This window comes from Nerophis lumbriciformis, linkage group LG03 (assembly GCF_033978685.3).
Source record: "Nerophis lumbriciformis linkage group LG03, RoL_Nlum_v2.1, whole genome shotgun sequence".
NCBI lineage: Eukaryota > Metazoa > Chordata > Actinopteri > Syngnathiformes > Syngnathidae > Nerophis > Nerophis lumbriciformis.
This window is the reverse complement of record NC_084550.2, coordinates 63,512,855-63,531,894: the sequence shown is the minus strand read 5'-3', so window position 1 is coordinate 63,531,894 and position 19,040 is coordinate 63,512,855. Positions and strand designations below refer to the sequence as shown.

Below are 19,040 nucleotides of genomic sequence, written 5' to 3'. Positions count from 1 at the left end.
CCCAAACGTTTACTGAGTGTTGTTAAAAGGAACGGCCATGTAACACAGTGGTGAACATGCCCTTTCCCAACTATTTTGGCACGTAATGCAGCCATGAAATTCTAAATTAATTATTATTTGCAAAAAAAAAAAAAGTTTATGAGTTTGAACATCAAATATCTTGTCTTTGTAGTGCATTCAATTGAATATGGGTTGAAAAGGATTTGCAAATCATTGTATTCCGTTTATATTTACATCCAACACAATTTCCCAACTCATATGGAAACGGGGTTTGTAAAAGCCCACCTAGAAGTTTTGCTTCAATTCCACATCTGTCCAAGTCAGCAGAGAAGCCTGAAATGAGAATTAAGGTGCACGATACATCACATACACTTGCTTTTTTTTTTGCATACATTTGTATGCAAACAAAAGCAAGTGTATGTGATGTATCGTAGCGAAACTTTATACATGTTCAAAATAAACCTAACCTAAGATTTAGTTATTCAAGGCTACATATTATTCAATTCAACAACTTTAAAAATCCCCCAGAGACTTCGCGCTTGGAATGCTGACCATAATATGTTGGATTCTTCAGTGCTCGGATGTAGAGGAAGGTGGAGCGTATCCAGTCCAGGGCCATGTTGACGTCACAGATGGTTTGCAGAACTATCTCAGCATTGAGGTGCTCCACCAGATGACTGTGCAAACTGTCACAAATCACCTTTAGCACGAGATGTAGTTCCGTCACATGTAGCACTTTAGTCAAGAGGGGAGGCAACACCTGCTTTCGATAGTTTCCACCCCGTTCATCACTTTCAAATACTTGTCTTTGGTTTGCATCTTGGTCATGATCACTGCTGTGGCCGACGTGTCAAACTTCCACAACAAAAAGATGAAGTATTGAGAAGCAGGGTTGTAGTACGATGAATATCTGAACAGATCAGTGGCGGGCCGTGCGTTTCCCACATAGGCCTTCAGTGATGTCCGACTTCTATGATTACCTCTCAAAATACCATCATTTATGTCACCACATCACCATTGCTGGAGAAATACTATACGGGAACACATTTACGCCCGACTGCGCATTGAATCACGTCAACAGTGTACAAAATGGGTTATTTTCTGTCACATTTAAAAATAAATTATAACGCATCAGCAATTAAAACATATCTCATGTGGTACAGTCGAAATCAAAATTGCAAAAAAGATATTAAAAGGGAAAAAATAAAATATTTGAACTCACAATTTGTAGCACCTATTCGACGCCGTATAAGCCAGTGGTACCCCTCGTCATTTCATCGCCAGAAAAGCTGAGCTAGCTTCCGGGGTCAGCCGAGATCGTCTCACAAGATGTAGTTTCTCTTTAAATATCTTGAAAATGGCCTTACTAATATATATCTGCCACCTAATCAACGTTTTGTTCTCCTTCTCTGATATCCTGGTATGGCTACGACGCAACACTTCCTGCTAAACTGAAACTTGTGAATGGATACTCTCATACTCTGATTGACTATCGCAACTGTCTATCAACCGTATGTCCCCGTTCACTTACAGCGCACAGACGCCCGCATTGTTGATTCTGAAAGCCTCGGGCAGATTTGGTACAGCATGGCAACATAAGCTAGCTGAGTTTTGATTGGATACAAACTAAAACTAAAAACAACAGCACTGTAAGGAGCATAATATGACATGAAGGAGAATATGAATACGCTTAGATATTTAGGGAAAGTAAATTAAGAATAATTGTATCTTTAATTACAAACCCCGTTTCCATATGAGTTGGGAAATTGTGTTAGATGTAAATATAAACGGAATACAATGATTTGCAAATCCTTTTCAACCCATATTCAGTTGAACATGCTACAAAGACAACATATTTGATGTTCAAACTGATAAACCTTTTTTTTTTGTGCAAATAATCATTAACTTTAGAATTTGATGCCAGCAACACGTGACAAAGAAGTTGGGAAAGGTGGCAATAAATACTGATAAAGTTGAGGAATGCTCATCAAACACTTATTTGGAACATCCCACAGGTGAACAGGCAAATTGGGAACAGGTGGGTGCCATGATTGGGTATAAAAGTAGATTCTATGAAATGCTCAGTCATTCACAAACTAGGATGGGGCGAGGGTCACCACTTTGTCAACAAATGCGTGAACAAATTGTTGAAGAGTTTAAGAAAAACCTTTCTCAACCGACTATTGCAAGGAATTTAGGGATTTCACCATCTACGGTCCGTAATATCATCAAAGGGTTCAGAGAATTGGAGAAATCACTGCATGTAAGCAGCTAAGCCCGTGACCTTCGATCCCTCAGGCTGTACTGCATCAACAAGCGACATCAGTGTGTAAAGGATATCACCACATGGGCTCAGGAACACTTCAGAAACCCACTGTCAGTAACTACAGTTGGTCGCTACATCTGTAAGTGCAAGTTAAAACTCTCCTATGCAATGCGAAAACCGTTGATCAACAACACCCAGAAACGCCGTCGGCTTCGCTGGGCCTGAGCTCATCTAAGATGGACTGATACAAAGTGGAAAAATGTTCTGTGGTCGGACGAGTCCACATTTCAGATTGTTTTTGGAAACTGTGGACGTCGTGTCCTCCGGACCAAAGAGGAAAAGAACCATCCGGATTGTTATAGGCGCAAAGTTGAGAAGCCAGCATCTGTGATGGTTTGGGGGTGTATTAGTGCCCAAGACATGAGTAACTTACACATCTGTGAAGGCACCATTAATGCTGAAAGGTACATTCAGGTTTTGGAGCAACATATGTTGCCATTCAAGCAACGTTACCATGGACGCCCCTGCTTATTTCAGCAAGACAATGCCAAGCCACGTGTTACATCAACAAGGCTTCATAGTAAAAGAGTGCGGGTACTAGACTGGCCTGCCTGTAGTCCAGACCTGTCTCCCATTGAAAATGTGTGGCGCATTATGAAGCCTAAAATACCACAACGAAGACCCCCGGATTGTTGAACAACTTAAGCTGTACATCAAGCAAGAATGGGAAAGAATTCCACCTGAGAAGCTTAAAAAATGTGTCTCCTCAGTTCCCAAACGTTTACTGGGTGTTGTTAAAGGGAAAGGCCATGTAACACAGTGGTGAACATGCCCTTTCCCAACTACTTTGGCACGTGTTGCAGCCATAAAATTCTAAGTAAATTATTATTTGCAAAAAAAAAAAAAAGTTTATGAGTTTGAACATCAAATATCTTGTCTTTGTAGTGCATTCAATTGAATATGGGTTGAAAAGGATTTGCAAATCATTGTATTCCGTTTATATTTACATCTAACACAATTTCCCAACTCATATGGAAACGGGGTTTGTATGATCATGATTTCTACTTATGTTAGGCCAGCAGAGACGGCACACCACTGGAACATATGTTGGTCACATTACCTGTGGTCTTCCAGCTCGGCCTATCATTTGCAGCAGGTCAGCCTCACAGTACTCTTCACAGGAGCCTGCAGAATACTGCATGGTGGACTTGATCACCACTAAATGAGCTGGCAGGTTCACTCCCATGGCCAGAGTGCGCGTGGTAACTACAGGATCAGAAAACACACACCGAGTCAGTTGTCAAAGCCGATACCATAGAAATGAAAGCTGAAATACAGCCACCACCTCAGCAGTTTGTGTCAGGTAATATCAAAATGTAATCTGCCAATTACACAGCGAATGCCAGGGGTGTCCAAAGTGCGCCCATTTGCGTCCCGCAGCTAACGTGTTTACAGCCCGATTAAAAAAATACTCTTACAAAAAAAACATGAAAACTAACTAACACTAATAACACAAAGCTGCCATGCAAGCTGCTTTTTACTTGAAAACTGCCATTGTTCAAAAATAATAATAAATGAAAATCAAAGTTGTTATGAATTATTAAAGTGTGTGAAGTGAATTATATTTATATAGCGCTTATCTCTCGTCACTCAAAGTGCTTTACGTAGTTATCTGATTGATTGATTGATTGAGACTTTTATTAGTAGGTTGCACAGTGAAGTACATATTCCGTACAATTGACCACTAAATGGTAACACCCGAATAAGTTTTTCAACTTGTTTAAGTCGGGGTCCACTTAAATTGATTCATGATACAGATATATACTATCATATATACTATCATCATAATACAGTCATCAAACAAGATCATCACAATAAATGATTTACATTATTTACAATCCGGGGTGTGGAGAGGGGGGGTGGGAGGGTTGGGTTTGTTTGTTATCATCAGTCATCAACAATTGAGAACAGAGAAATGGATATTGGACAGTGTAGGTCTGACTTGGTAGGATATGGACAGCAAGTAGTGGGCAGAGAGAGAGAGAGGAGAGAGAGAGAGAGAGAGAGAGAGAGAGAGAGAGAGAGAGAGAGAGAGAGAGAGAGAGAGAGAGAGAGAGAGAGAGAGAGAGAGAGATCAGAAGGCATAAGAAAAAGTATCTGCATTTGATTGTTTACATTTGATTATTAACAATCCGGGGAGGGTGTTAGTTTAGGGTTGTAGCTGCCTGGAGATGAACTTTTATTGCGGTTTTGAAGGAGGATAGAGATGCCCTTTCTTTTATACCTGTTGGGAGCGCATTCCACATTGATGTGGCATAGAAAGAGAATGAGTTAAGACCTTTGTTAGTTCGGAATCTGGGTTTAACGTGGCTAGTGGAGCTCCCCCTGGTGTTGTGGTTATGGAGGTCATTTAAGGAAGTAGTTTGACATGTACTTCGGTATCAGGGAGGTGTAGCGGATTTTATAGACTAGGCTCAGTGCAAGTTGTTTTACTCTGTCCTCCACCCTGAGCCAGCCCACTTTGGAGAAGTGGGTAGGAGTGAGGTGGGATCTGGGGTGGAGGTCTAGAAGTAATCTGACTACCGGTAGCTTGTTCTGGGATGTTTGGAGTTTAGATTTGAGGGTTCTGGAGGTGCTAGGGTACCAGGAGGTGCATGCGTAATCGAAAAAGGGTTGAACGAGAGTTCCCGCCAGAATCCTCATGGTGCTTTTGTTGACCAGAGAGGAGATTCTATAGAGAAATCTTGTTCGTTGGTTGACCTTTTTTTTTTTTTTTAAGTTACAATTAAAGTTACAATTAAACCAGTGTGTGTGGCACTGGGAGCAGGTAGGTAAAGCCCAAGGACACAATGGCAGTGACTAGGATGGTGGAAGCTGGGATCGAATCTGCAACCCTCAAGTTGCTGTCACGCTCTATCACCCGATTGACCTAATTAGAGCTCAAATTATTTCACATAAAATGGGGAAAAATACTTTACGTTTTGTGTTTTTGCAATAAAAACATTTTATTATCTATTTGTTTCTATCTTTACAAAAAGAGCATAGAACAATAAAAACAAAATGTAAACTTTTTATTGACGGATAGCTCTGAAGTTGATCTAGAGCAGAGGTGTCCATTAGTTCCATCGCAGAGGTTATGTCAGTCTATTGTCAGCCAGGCATTAAAAAAAATAGTTCTTAAAGTTAGCGATCATCAATCTTCACTATGACGTCACTTGATTGACATTCACAGCTGCTGCGAGCTCAGCATTAAGAAAAAACGACCAGCAGCAAGGCGAGTAACACTCTTTATTTCAACACACATCACATGAGCTCTATTCAAATGGGCTCAGAGAAGTCAAGAGGTGTCGTCAATCATAAACACTCACATGAAGTTAAGAGGCCATGCATGAAGCTAATTTGATTCGATTGTAACTTTTCTACATCACCAAAATTGATCATGTATGTTGCTGTACATATACTTTTGGCCCAGCGGATTTGATCACATTTTCAGTAGACTCATAATAAATTCATAAAAGAATCAAACTTCATGAATGTATGTGCTCCAATCACTCTATCACAAATAAATAAGAGTTGTAATATATATATATATATATATATATATATATATATATATATATATATATATATATATATATATATATATCAGTGACGTGCGGTCACTAGAGGCCTCATCATGGAAAGAAAAAAAATGTAAAAAGAAAACAACTTAATTAAATTGTTATATGTATCCAGTGATTAAACTATAAAGTTATTTTCCATTTAACTTCACCAGTTTTAGATTATTTTTATTCAAAATCGCTGAATTTTCACATTTGCCGTTCAAATACTGAGAAGAGACGGTGCGGTGATCAGCAGCCAGTTGAGGCACGTCACTCAATTGTGCCTCACCATGGATTGCGGACTCGGCTAACTGCTGGCCTGCTGTGCAGTGAGACCGTATTGCTATATGAATTATATTATACATTTCCATAGTTTAGTTAGCTGAGGTATGTCATGTACAGTGTATTTTGTCAACAACTGTATGTGTGTAACGTATTTCTTGTGCTGAGCAATCATAAAACTGCTGCAAAGACGCACTGTGTGAGGCTCGCGTAATCCCGCCTCCTGGTGCCGGTTATTGCACCTCCGCCGCAGACTGCACCCCCCGACAGGAGCGCCACACCAACCAAAGCCCAGACCCAAACCCTCCACGTGCAAGACCGAATCCACCCAAAAAAAGTCACTTAACAAGAAGCCAAAAAGTGCAAAAACAACATTGCTCACGCCGGAGGAGCCGTGAACGACTGCAGGGACACAACATTAGGTACACCTGCAGACTGCAGCACGGATTTCATATTTCATTCATTCACAACTCCTCCAACACGAACACCACTGTTCCCGCACTTATAAGTAAAGGTAAGACCATAATAACGTTTTTTTTATTAAAGGTGCTTTTTTGTGTGCTACAGCTTGTATGTGTAAAGTTAAAGTTAAGTTAAAGTACCAATGATTGTCATACACACACTAAGTGTGGTGAAATTTGTCCTCTGCATTTGACCCATCCCCTTGCTCACCCCCTGGGATGTGAGGGGAGCAGTGGGAAGCAGCGGTGCCGCGCCCGGGAATAATTGTTGGTGATTTAACCCCCAATTCCAACCCTTGATGCTGAGTGCCAAGCAGGGAAGAATGCTGGTATGAGCTTTTAAACATAACCCGTTAACCGCTGCCATTCAAATGGTGAATAAGATACTCTTTAGGGTTCATATGTTTGTAAATCTGACTGTGATGAAGTCAGTGCCTCACCAGTCATGAACCTCACCGCACGTCACTGATATATATATATATATATATATATATATATATATATATATATATATATATATATATATATATATATATATATATATATATATATATACCAGTGGTGTGCCGTCAGGGTCAGCAAGGCCTTCTCTGCTGGCCTAACATAACCAGAAATCATGATCATAATTAAAGATAAAATTATTTTTTTAGTTACTTTCACTAAATATCTAACATTTTCATATTCTCTTCATGTCATATTATGCTCCTTCCAGTGCTGTTGTTGTTGTTATAGTTTGTATCCAATCAGAATTCAGCTAGCTTATGTTGCCATGCAGTACGAAATCTGCCAGACGCTTTCAGAATCAACAATGCAGGCGTCCGTGCACTGTAAGCGAACGGGGATATACAGGTGATAGACAGTAGTGATAGCCAATCAGATCACGAGTTGTTGTCAGTAAGGCCTTCTAGATGGCCTCACGTTGAACGTGACATTTACGCGTCCTGTGATTGGGTACTCATCGGGACCGATTAATTTGAGAACACAGAGTTGAGAGACAGTTGCGATAGCCAATCAGATCACAAGTTGTTGACAGCAGCTGTTCTGTTACAACTAAAAGTTGTAAACTCTTGTTGTTAAAGTTTGACATTTAATTAACATTGTTACATGTGTATTTGTCGCCACCATGTGGTCAGGGCAGTTAATATATCTTTGAGAAGTGTGTACCGTATTTTTCGGACTATAAGTCGCAGTTTTTTTCATAGTTTGGCCGGCCTCCAGTGCGACTTATATATGTTTTTTTCCTTCTTTATTACGCATTATCGGCAGGTGCGACTTATACTCCGAAAAATACAGTACCTTGAATCGAACTTTATTGACCGGAAGTTGCATAAGCCGAGCAGAGAAATTTACGGTAGATGTTTTAATTGCTGATGCCTTTTAATTGATTTTTAAATGCACCAGAAAATAACCCGTTTTGTGTACTGTTGATGTGTTTCAATACAAAGTAGTGTGTAAATGTATGTAAATGTGTTCCTGTATAGTATTTCTCCAGCAATGATCATGTGGTGACATCAATTATGGTATTTTGAGAGGTAATCAGTGAAGTCGGAGGTCACTGAAGGCCTAAGTGGGAAACGCACGGCCCGCCACTGGTATATACATATCATATTTATATCTCGAGATTCAAGCTTTGAAAGTAAAAATAAATCAAATTGATCTATGACCTTTTTTTAACACTTTTATGAGGTTTTTTTTTTTAGGATCCCTGAAAATTTGGGGCAGATTTCTTTTTAACTTTCATTGGTCAAAAAAAAATAAGAATTAAAATTAATGTTGTTATGAATTATTGACCATTGCGGTGCTCCAATTACTTTACATTAAATATTCCACCATTAACATTTCTTAGGGAAATATTTCATGTGTTTGTCTTTAAATCTGGGTTTTCTTCAAGACAAAAAAAGCACAAAACTAGAGATGTCCGATAATATCGGACTGCCGATATTATCGGCCGATAAATGCTTTAAAATGTAATATCGGAAATTATCGGTATCGGTTTTAAAAAGCAAAATTTATGACTTTTTAAAACGCCGCTGTACGGAGTGGTACACGGACGTAGAGAGAAGTACAGAGCAGTTGCGTCTCCCAGTCATACTTGCCAACCCTCCCGATTTTCCCGGGAGACTCCCGAATTTAAGTGCCCCTCCCTAAAATCTCCCGGGGCAACCATTCTCCCGAATTTCTACCGATTTCCACCCAGACAACAATATTGGGGGCGTGCCTTAAAGGCACTGCCTTTGCGTGCCGGCCCGGTTGCATAATATCTACGGCTTTGCACACATGCAAGGCATACTTGCTCAACAGCCATACAGGTCACACTGAGGGTGGCTGTATAAACTACTTTAACACTGTTACAAATATGTGCCACACTGTGAACCCACACCAAACAAGAATGACAAACACATTTCGGGAGAACATCCGCACCGTAACACAACATAAACACAACAGAACAAATACCCACAACCCCTTGCAGCACTAACTCTTCACCCCCCGCTACCCCCCACCCCCAACAACCTCCTCATGCTCTCTCAAGGATGTCCCAAATTCCAAGCTGCTGTTTTGAGGCATGTTAAGAAAAATAATGCACTTTGTGGCTTCAATAATAAATATGGCAGTGCCATGTTGGCATTTTTTTTCCATAACTTTAGTTGATTTATTTTGGAAAACCTTGTTACATTGTTTAATGCATCCAGCGGGGCATCACAACAAAATTAGGCACAATAATGTGTTAATTCCACGACTGTATATATCGGTATCGGTTGATATCGGAATCGGTAATTAAGAGTTGGACAATATCGGAATATCGGATATCAGCAAAAAAGCCATTATCGGACATCTCTACAGAAAACATAACAAAATGTAATTTTTATGTCAATGGCTAGATCTGGAGTTGATCTTTAGATATTTATGTGTTGAAAGTAAAACAAATATTATCACCTGACTTCTTTTTAACACTTTAATGACTGAAATCCTTTGGGTCCCTGGGAGCCCTAAGGTCTGCAATAAGCATTGTATTGGTTTTGAAAAAGAAAATATCAAAAATTTTTCAGTGTGCGGCCCTCAGTGGAAAACGTTTGGACACCCCTGGTGTTTGCGATACATTGAGCGGAAAGGACTGTCAATGTCATTCTCACTGCTTCTGAAGTCATATTCAAAACAATGTAGATGAATTATTCATTACAATATGGTGGAGTTACATAAGTTACTATTCACACTCTGTCTTACAAAGGACAGGCAGGTCTCCCAGAGCAAAGGTTTTTTCTATCAGTTTTCGGTCAGACACGTCAACACCAGCGTGGTGGTACCCGACTCCAAGCATCACAAGATCTGCACACCGAATATATGAAAAACATTTGTTATAATAAACAGACTTTATCATGCCAAAACTACTGTGGACAACAGATAATTCATCCTGAGAAAATGATAGATTTAAATGTATTATACATTTACTAGTCTCTGTGCAAATTTGAAGTCGCTGATAGGATATTTGTAAGAAAACTGTCAGGAATATTAGTATCAAAGTCTTCAAATTTGTTGTTTTGTTTCAACAGATTTTCATTAACTGGAAGCCAAGTATAAACTCTACATATCATTCACCTGATCGAAAAAACTCACCTCTCAATTTTGAATCTACAATGGCCTCTGCATATTTTTTCAACCTGTGGGTCAAGAAGGTCAAGTAATGAGGTTAACTTAAGAAAATACATTTCTTCAAGCGTTGTTGTATGCATGAATGTGTCGTTTCAGTAGAGTATGTATGCACCTTTGCTTGTGTTCAAATGCCATAATAAACCGTGTGTCCTTAGCCAGAACTTCAGCTGACTGCTGGGTTCCTTTCCTAGTGGAGCAAAACTACAAAAGAGGATGGTAGTTTTTCCTAATTCACCTTACAAAACAAGACAATATTTGTTCTACATTGCACAATATAGTACATCCCTACTATTTACTGGGGTCACATTCCAAAACCCCTCACAAATAGCAAAAAAAAGCAAATGATGGGCACATCCCTAAAATTGCATATTTTTGATTCTCTAATACGATACAATTATTTACATTCAGTTTTGCATATTAAGCAACAAATTAAGAATATAGTATACAGCAGTGATGGGTTACTGACACCTCAGTGAGTGTCTGGAATACTCAATATATGTATTGACAATGCGCTGACACTGTAATAGTGTTTCATAACGGTCATCCGCCATCTGCTGGATTAAAAAAATCACTACATTTGACCTGCAAAAAATAAAAAATAAATATTTAGCTAATTGTTTTGTAATTTACTTCCTTAAAAGGGAACTGCACTTTTTTTTTCGGAATTTTGCCTATCGTTCACAATCATTATGAAAGACATCACAACGGACAGATTTATTTAATGCATTCTAAATAATAAATAAAAGTCTGCTTACAGCGGAGCCAATGGGAGCTCCATTATTCTGGCCATAAAACTCAATCAAAACCATTCAAAAAGCACCAACAATATTAAATTTACATTTGGTGACTTGAATTTTAACAAGTATTAGGGATCTTTCTGTGTGGAGTTTGCATGTCCTCCCCGTGACTGCGTGGGTTCCCTCCGGGTACTCCGGCTTCCTCCCACTTCCAAAGACATGCACCTGGGGATAAGTTGATTGGCAACACTAAATTGGCCCTAGTGTGTGGATGGATGTGAGTGTGAATGTTGTCTGTCTATCTGTGTTGGCCCTGCGATGAGGTGGCGACTTGTCCTGGGTGTACCCCGCCTTCCGCCCGATTGTAGCTGAGATAGGCTCCAGCGCCCCCCGCGACCCCAAAGGGAATAAGCGGTAGAAAATGGATGGATGGATGGATAGTGATATTGTTATTATAAGTGCTAACAAAGACAAACTATTTTGATGATCACTTCCTGCGTCCTATATTTACATCATCGTCTGCTGCTTCCTGGCTTCCTTGCTCCCTTTAAGTTTATTCTAGATCATAAATCATGCATCTCACCGGGACAGTAGATCGCTAAGGATATAATCCAACAAGTTGGGACACTCTGACAGCCATTTAGGACCTGGAACTGGTGAGAAAGACACGTAAAGCACTTTCCCTCCACCTCGTTTCTTTACGAGGATTATGAGTCATTCTTCACTTAAATGGGAATATATGAACATCCTAACTGCCGGCATCTAATGACAGCAGACATTGTACAGTAAGTGAGTAATAATCAGTGATGAAAAAAAAAAAGAAGCAATCATTGTGATTGCTTTATGAAATTAATGCACCACACCACGTATACTTAAAATGATCAAAATACGCAAATATTACATGTTATTATAAATGTTACTACATGACATATATACTTACATCAAGTATATAAAACCTTAATGGAGGTGTTTGGATGTTTTTTAAGGGCAGAATACAGTACCACCCACAGGCTCCATTGTAAGCAGACTTTTGATCGCGTTTATTTATTATTTAGAATGCATAAAAAAAAAATCCATCAGTCGTCATGTTTTTCATAATGCTTGTGAACGATACGCACAATTCCAAAAATAGAGCAGTTTCCCTCTAAAGGAACAGAATAAAGGAAAACGAAAGGTGAAACTCTGGTCAATGAGCCAAATAGTAAACAGGAAGACATTTGCCTTATTTGGCGTCAGAAGATTAAAACGAACCCACGCTTTGGAATTTTTCCTTTTTCTTGGTTCCATTTAGACCGATGATGCGGACAAAAAACGATGTCAAACACGGCACATGACCGTTTCAACTTTTTTTTAGAATAGGAGTTGTCCCTCATGAGCCGAAAGAAGAGTTGTCTGAAAAACAGTTTGGCGCTTTACAGAGGCCTGCACAATTAATTTACATCGAATTGACATCAAGGGTTTAATTTCTGCAATTATTAATCGCAGGAGGCTGAGGTTTTTAATTGTTTTCTCTCCTCCATCTCCTTGCATCCTTGGCCTGCTGACAAATCAAAGGTGGTTACAGGAAACAGTGCTGTGTGTGCTATAGCCCAGTGGTCCCCAACCACCGGACAATGGCCCGGTACCGGTCCGTGGATCCATTGGTACCGGGCCGCAAAAGAAAGTAAAAAAAAAAAAAAAAAAAAAAAAAAATATATATATATATATATATTCTTTTTTTTTTTTTCCTGTATTGATCTGTATTGATATACAGAAACCAGAAATATTAAAAACAGAAAGAAACAACCCTTTTGTCCGAATGAGTGTAAATGGGGAAGGGAGGTTTTTTGGGTTGGTGCACTAATTGTAAGTGTATCTTGTGTTTATTATGTTGATTTAATAAAAAAATAAAAAAATAAAAAAATAAAATATATATATATATATATATATATATATATATATATATATATATATATATATATATATATATATATATATATATACTCTTTTTTTTCAATACAGATCAATACAGTCTGCAGGGATTAAGTCCGTAAGCACACATGATTGTATTTTTTTATGACAAAAAATTAAATAAAAATAAATAAAAAAATACCATACATAAAATACCAGACGCATACATTTGTCCAATTGTGGCCAAGTAGATGCATTGTGGGTTTCCTGGACGTCATTAACATCCCTAAAAGAAAAATCTAAGGAAGAGAATCCCTCTGCCGTCTTCCACTAGTTATTTTTAATATATAAATCACCCGCTTCAATATTCTCTCTTCCCTTCTCCGACTTTCTCGTCATTTGGGATGTCTGTTGTGATTTCCCTTCCTGGTTCCATGACCCGCCCTATCTTGCCTCTGATTGGGCAGTCCCTAATGTTTTGCCTTAATCTTAACCATTAGTGACTCATCATAGTAAACCAACCAATCATGGATGTCCTTATACGTAAACCAACTAATCATCATTGATGTTTCCCGTATAGATTGTCCACTGCCCGTGGAGTTGATTCGCTACGTAGCTTCCGTTTTTAAGTTAATCATTTCTAATGGAGAACCGTAGTTTTTAACCACTGGATTATCAAAAAACTTATTTATTAAGGGAAAACCGTAGTTGTTGGCAGGTATTAAAGAGACGGATCAAGATTTTAACACACATTGTAGGTCGCAAAAAACTAAGAAAAACTGAAAATATTTTTGTATATTTTTACAGAAATTAAAAAAGACAGATTTCCGACTATAGACGGGAAAATCTAGAACAGGGGTCTCAAACTCAATTTACCTGGGGGCCACTGGATGCAGAGGCTGGGCCGCAAGAAAAGATTTCTTAAAAAAATCTAACATGCACTTTTTAATTAATTCACCTTCTTTGAATGGCTATCCCGCCCTAGCAACATACTTGCTAACCCTCCCGATTTTTCCGGGAGACTCCCAAATTTCAGTGCCCATCCCGACAATCTCCCGGGGCAACCATTCTCCCGAATTCGTCCCGATTTTCACCCGGACAACAATATTAAGGGCGTGCCGTGATAGCACTGCCTTTAACGTCCTCTACAACCTGTCGTCGCGTTCGATTTTTTACCATACAAACAGCGCGCCGGCCCAGTCACATGTTGTATGCGGCTTCTGCAGACACACGTAAGTGACTGCAAGACATACTTGATCGACGACCATACAGGTCACACTGAGGGTGGCCGTATAAACAACTTTATCACTGTTACAAATATGCGCCACACTGTGAACCCACACCAAACAAGAATGACAAACACATTTCGGGAGAACATCCGCACCGTAACACAACATAAACACAACAGAACAAATACCCAGAATCCCATGAAACCCTAACTCTTCCGGGCTACAATATACACCCCCGCTACCACCAAACACCGCCCACCCAACCCCGCCCCCCCAACCCCGCTCACCTCAACCGACGCACGAAGGGGGGGAGGGGGGGGGCAGGGTTTGGTGGTAGCGGGGGTGTATATTGTAGCCCGGAAGAGTTAGGGCTGCATGGGATTCTGGGTATTTGTTCTGTTGTGTTTATGTTGTGTTACGGTGCGGATGTTCTCCCGAAATGTGTTTGTCATTCTTGTTTGGTGTGGGTTCACAGTGTGGCGCATATTTGTAACAGAGTTAAAGTTGTTTATACGGCCACCCTCAGTGTGACCTGTGTGGCTGTTGATCAAGTATGTCTTGCAGTCACTTACGTGTGTGTACAGAAGCCAAATACAACATGTGACTGGGCTGGCACGCTGTTTGTACAGGTTGTAGAGGGCGCTAAAGGCAGTGCCATCACGGCACGCCTTTAATATTGTTGTTTGGGTGAAAATCGGCAGACATTCGAGAGAATGGTTGCCCTGAAATTCGGAAGTCTCTCGGAAAAATCGGGGGGGTTGGCAAGTATGACGCTGTCAAGCGCCATTCATATAAAACTTGTCGCACTGACATTACATTTTCATATGAAGGTGCGGGCCGCAAAATAACGTCTCGCGGGCCGCGTGTCTGAGACCCCTGATATAGAACTTGTTGAATGCATCACCCTGTGCTAGATTACCTGCTGCAACACTATTTTTCCACAGCAGATGGCGCCATCAACGCACTTTTTAGTCAAGTTAATTGGCCCTGGTGTGTGAATGTGAGTGTGAATGTTGTGTTGGCCCTGTGATGAGGTGACAACTTGTCCAGGGTGTATTCCGCTTTCCGCCCAAATGCAGCTGAGATAGGCTCCAGCACCCCCCGCGACCCCGAAAGGGTCAAGCGGTAGAAAATGGATGGATGGATGGATACCATTAAAAAAGGAATGATCTTTCTTTAAAGCACTGGAAAGAAATATGCGTGGGGTCGCAAATTCTGAAGCGCAAGTAGTCGGGATCCAGTGTATATTACATGAAAAGAATAACCTGACTCACCACTAGAGCGGGCTTCTGGTCAGAATACGTCTGTATGACATTGGCCATCTTATAGTTGAGAGACAAATCGAACTTGAACTCGGTTTGGTTTGTGCTGCAGGGGAATCCCAACACCACTTTCCTCAGCTTCACCGGGCGGTAGCTCTCATCTAACTCCAAACATGTCGCTGGACCCGTGTCACTGGAGAGCCAGTCTGCTATCTAGGAGATAATAGGAAGGGATTAGTCACATGCTACATATTGTATATATATATATACATATTTTATTCATTATGTTCTTACATCCGTAATATTGGGTATAGTGGCTGACACAGCCACAAACCTCATAGAGAGCTCTGTGTCTGGGTTCTGGGCCTTCCTGTATGCATGCACAGCCTTCATTCTGCTAACCACCACTTCCAGAGTGGCACCACGAGTTGCATCCTTGACGACATGAACCTATAAGAACACATTTTCTAGCATTCAAATGATCAGCATCCCATTAACACATGTATTTATCTTTTTTAAAGGTAGGATAAATACGCTGACCTCATCTATAAGGAAGAGTCTGACCAACTGCAGCAGACAATTATCCCTCCACTTTCTTGTCATGCTGTCCCATTTTTCCTGTGGGACAAATAGATCCTCCTTATATCATGTATGGTACTTGTGTCTTTTATGTTGCATTGCTGTCACACACTGGGGTGGTGAGAATGATGTGGGAGTCCTGAATTTCAAAGAAGTCATCTATCTCCGTGTCGCCCGTCAGCTCCTTGCAGTTGAGCCCCAGAGGACCAAACTTCTTCGTCCAGCTCTCAAAGCACTGACTGCAGAGAGCTTTGATGGGAGCCACTGGCAAGCAGGAAAAAGTCAATGTAGATTGTATAGAAAACTGGAAAAAGCTATTTCTGTAGAAACTGTGTTTGAATGCTGAAAATCGGAAGCCAAACGGTAACGCAGGTAGCACCATAGCCAGATAACGTCAACAATGTCAAACAAAAAATACAACTTTTAGGTGTATACCTGCAAAATGAGCTATAAAAGCCAGAATGGACTATTTCCAAAAGTTAGCATTCATCAAGTACCAAAATGTATGACTCATGCAAAAAAAGTTTTAAAAAAGCTAACATGCTAACCATTGTTACAGTACCGGTATATGACTCTGAGGTGTATACCTACAAAATTCGTCAAAAGAGCAAGCATGATAATGTTACCCTGCTTACACTTGTCGGAGGCAGATATTTACATATATCCGAATTTAAGTGTTACTTCTTTTAAACCGTTAATCATATTACAAAACAGCTAGTGTTTTTCTTCCAATTGTGGTCTTTTGGTTGTCTGCAACAAACTGTGTGCTTAACCTTGAATGAAGAATGTAGGAAAGAGAGATACTCCTTTCTATTATCTAGCATTCTTCCCAGGTGCGGAGGACAATGGGCATGTGTTTTGGCTGGAGGGACATGAGTGCGAGGGTGGGAGAGAGACAGACTTAAGAGGGGAGAGGGTTTTTCGGGGTGGGGCAGACCATCTTGGCGGCGCGATTGAATGTTCTATGCTGGACTGGTCTCAATGTATTTGCAAAGCTTTGCAAATATATTACAAAATACCTATTCTGTCTCTGGTGTTTTTTCTACTCAGCTTTAAGTGTCGTAAAGAGCTTGGGAGCGACTTGTGACTTGAATTCCCTGGGAGGAACAACTGGTCCGAACGCAACAATACCTACAAAATTTGTCAAAAGAGCTAGCATGATAATGTTACCCTGCTTACATGTAAACGTCAGCATGCTAACAATTAGCGTGCGTCAAACATCAAAATATATGGCTCTGAGGTGTATATCTGCAAAAATAGATTAAACAGCTAACATGCTAACCAATGTTACCACACTAACCATAAGCATAAAAAACTAGAAAAAGCTATTTCAGTAGAAATTGTGTTCGGATACTGAAAAGCTGAAGCCAAACTATAACACTAACAGGTAGCCCGCTATAGCCAGATAGCGCGCCAGGTAACAAAAAATACAACATTTACGTGTATACCTGTAAAAAGAGCCACAAAAGCCAGCATGGAACGTTGCCAATCAAGTACCAAAATGTATGACTCTTAAGGTGTATACCTACCAATAAAAAAGTTTCAAAAGCTAACATCCTTAGAATAATTGTATCTAAGTTATCACAAAACTTTGTGTTGCCCTGAGTTCTCGGCGAGAAGCAAAAGCTGTCTTTGATCCTACCAAGAAGAAGGCTTGTAAAACTCCACTGTGTAGGATGGGAAGCAAATGAAGGTGTTCTGTTTCTTTCATGTATTGTAATCAACAGAAAGATATTGTCTTGACCCGAGATCTACAAAGGACCTGACTCCCCTCCAGGGACCTTTTCTGTGAACTGTTTTACGACCTTTTCTTTGAACTGTTGTAATCAAAGGCGATGGCTGTTTACGACCCCCGTCCCTTAGAAACAGCTGTTGCCATGTAATCAGGGAAAGTCCAAATAAAAGAGGAGGCGTACAATCTTTCGCCAGAGCATGATGGAGACGGTACAAGAGTACAGCCCAGATGTCTCTCCTCAATTGAGCCAAATTTAATTCTGTCTCTGTTTAATTCCTTGCTTCTTGTCTTGTTTAATAGATGTCATCAGTGTTTGAACCTGACAAACATGCTAACAATTGTTAGCATCCTAACAGTAAACATGCGTCAAGTATCAAAATACAGTATATTTCTCCAAAATGTGTCAAAAAAGCTAGCATGATAATGTTACGCGTGTCAAGCATTAAAATATACGGCTCTGAGGTGTATATGTGCAAAAATAGTTTAAAAAGTTAACCTTAAGCATGTGTTAAGTCACAAAATGTATGACTGAAGTGTATACCTACAGAAGTTAGCCAAAAAATGCTAATGTTATAACGTTAGCATGCTAGAAATTGATTTAATGTTAGCATTCATTTTAAATGGAAAAAATGTTCCGGAAAATGTGGAACTTCTGGAAATGCAATAATTTTTTGGAGGATGAAAAAAATGCCGGCACCCGTGTCATGAATAAGCCCAAAATTTAGAAGGAGAATGGTTTGAATCAACTGAAAAATGAGGGAGAAAAAGGCAGACCAAAAAAAGGCGGAATAAGAAGTTGATTCAAAATTCATCATCTTCCTTTCCTTCACTTCAAGGTTCAAGGTTCAAGGTTCAACTTTATTGTCCCCGCGGGGAAATTTGTCTTGGGCACAGTGCATCATTGCTTTCTTAACATACACAAAAACAACAGAACAAAAACACAAGTACAGACACAACCACAACCAGACAACTAACATTTAAACATCAGAACATGGAGCTTGATAGACATAGGTGGCACTTTGATGTAGGCATAAAATCTACAGTATGGAGATAAAGATAAAGTACCAGTGTGCATTGCACTAGAGCTCATGGATAAAGTGCTGTGTGCTAAAGTGCTTAGTTCTAAAGTGCTATGAGCTAAAGTGCTATGTGCTAAAAAAGCGCTAACCTATGTATTAACATTCTATTGCACATTGTTGGTCAGCTTAATGGAGGCTGGGACAAATGATAATTTAAGGCGGTTAGATTTGCATAGTGGGACCCGGAGTCTTCTCCCTGATGGCAGGGTTCCATATTCAGGGAAGAGTGGGTGTTGTGAGTTGGAAATAATTTTCTTAGCTTTTTTCCTA

General features: G+C 39.9%; 1 protein-coding gene across 5 annotated transcripts in view; it reads right to left on the bottom strand.

Annotated features, from left to right (window-relative positions):
* The window catches only part of hfm1 (helicase for meiosis 1), a 69,637-nt gene that overhangs the window by 34,026 nt on the left and 16,571 nt on the right, over positions 1-19,040 (bottom strand). For all 5 annotated transcript variants that reach the window (XM_061940997.2, XM_061941008.2, XM_061941016.2 and 2 more), the window contains exons 9-19: positions 16,069-16,220; positions 15,918-15,995; positions 15,672-15,827; positions 15,390-15,590; positions 10,372-10,460; positions 10,224-10,267; positions 9,834-9,935; positions 3,387-3,532; positions 761-855; positions 553-686; positions 286-333 (exon numbers count right to left, since the gene is read on the bottom strand). In XM_061940997.2, the coding sequence (XP_061796981.2) occupies positions 286-333; positions 553-686; positions 761-855; positions 3,387-3,532; positions 9,834-9,935; positions 10,224-10,267; positions 10,372-10,460; positions 15,390-15,590; positions 15,672-15,827; positions 15,918-15,995; positions 16,069-16,220 (1,245 nt within the window). The remainder of the gene's footprint in view (positions 1-285; positions 334-552; positions 687-760; positions 856-3,386; positions 3,533-9,833; positions 9,936-10,223; positions 10,268-10,371; positions 10,461-15,389; positions 15,591-15,671; positions 15,828-15,917; positions 15,996-16,068; positions 16,221-19,040) is intronic.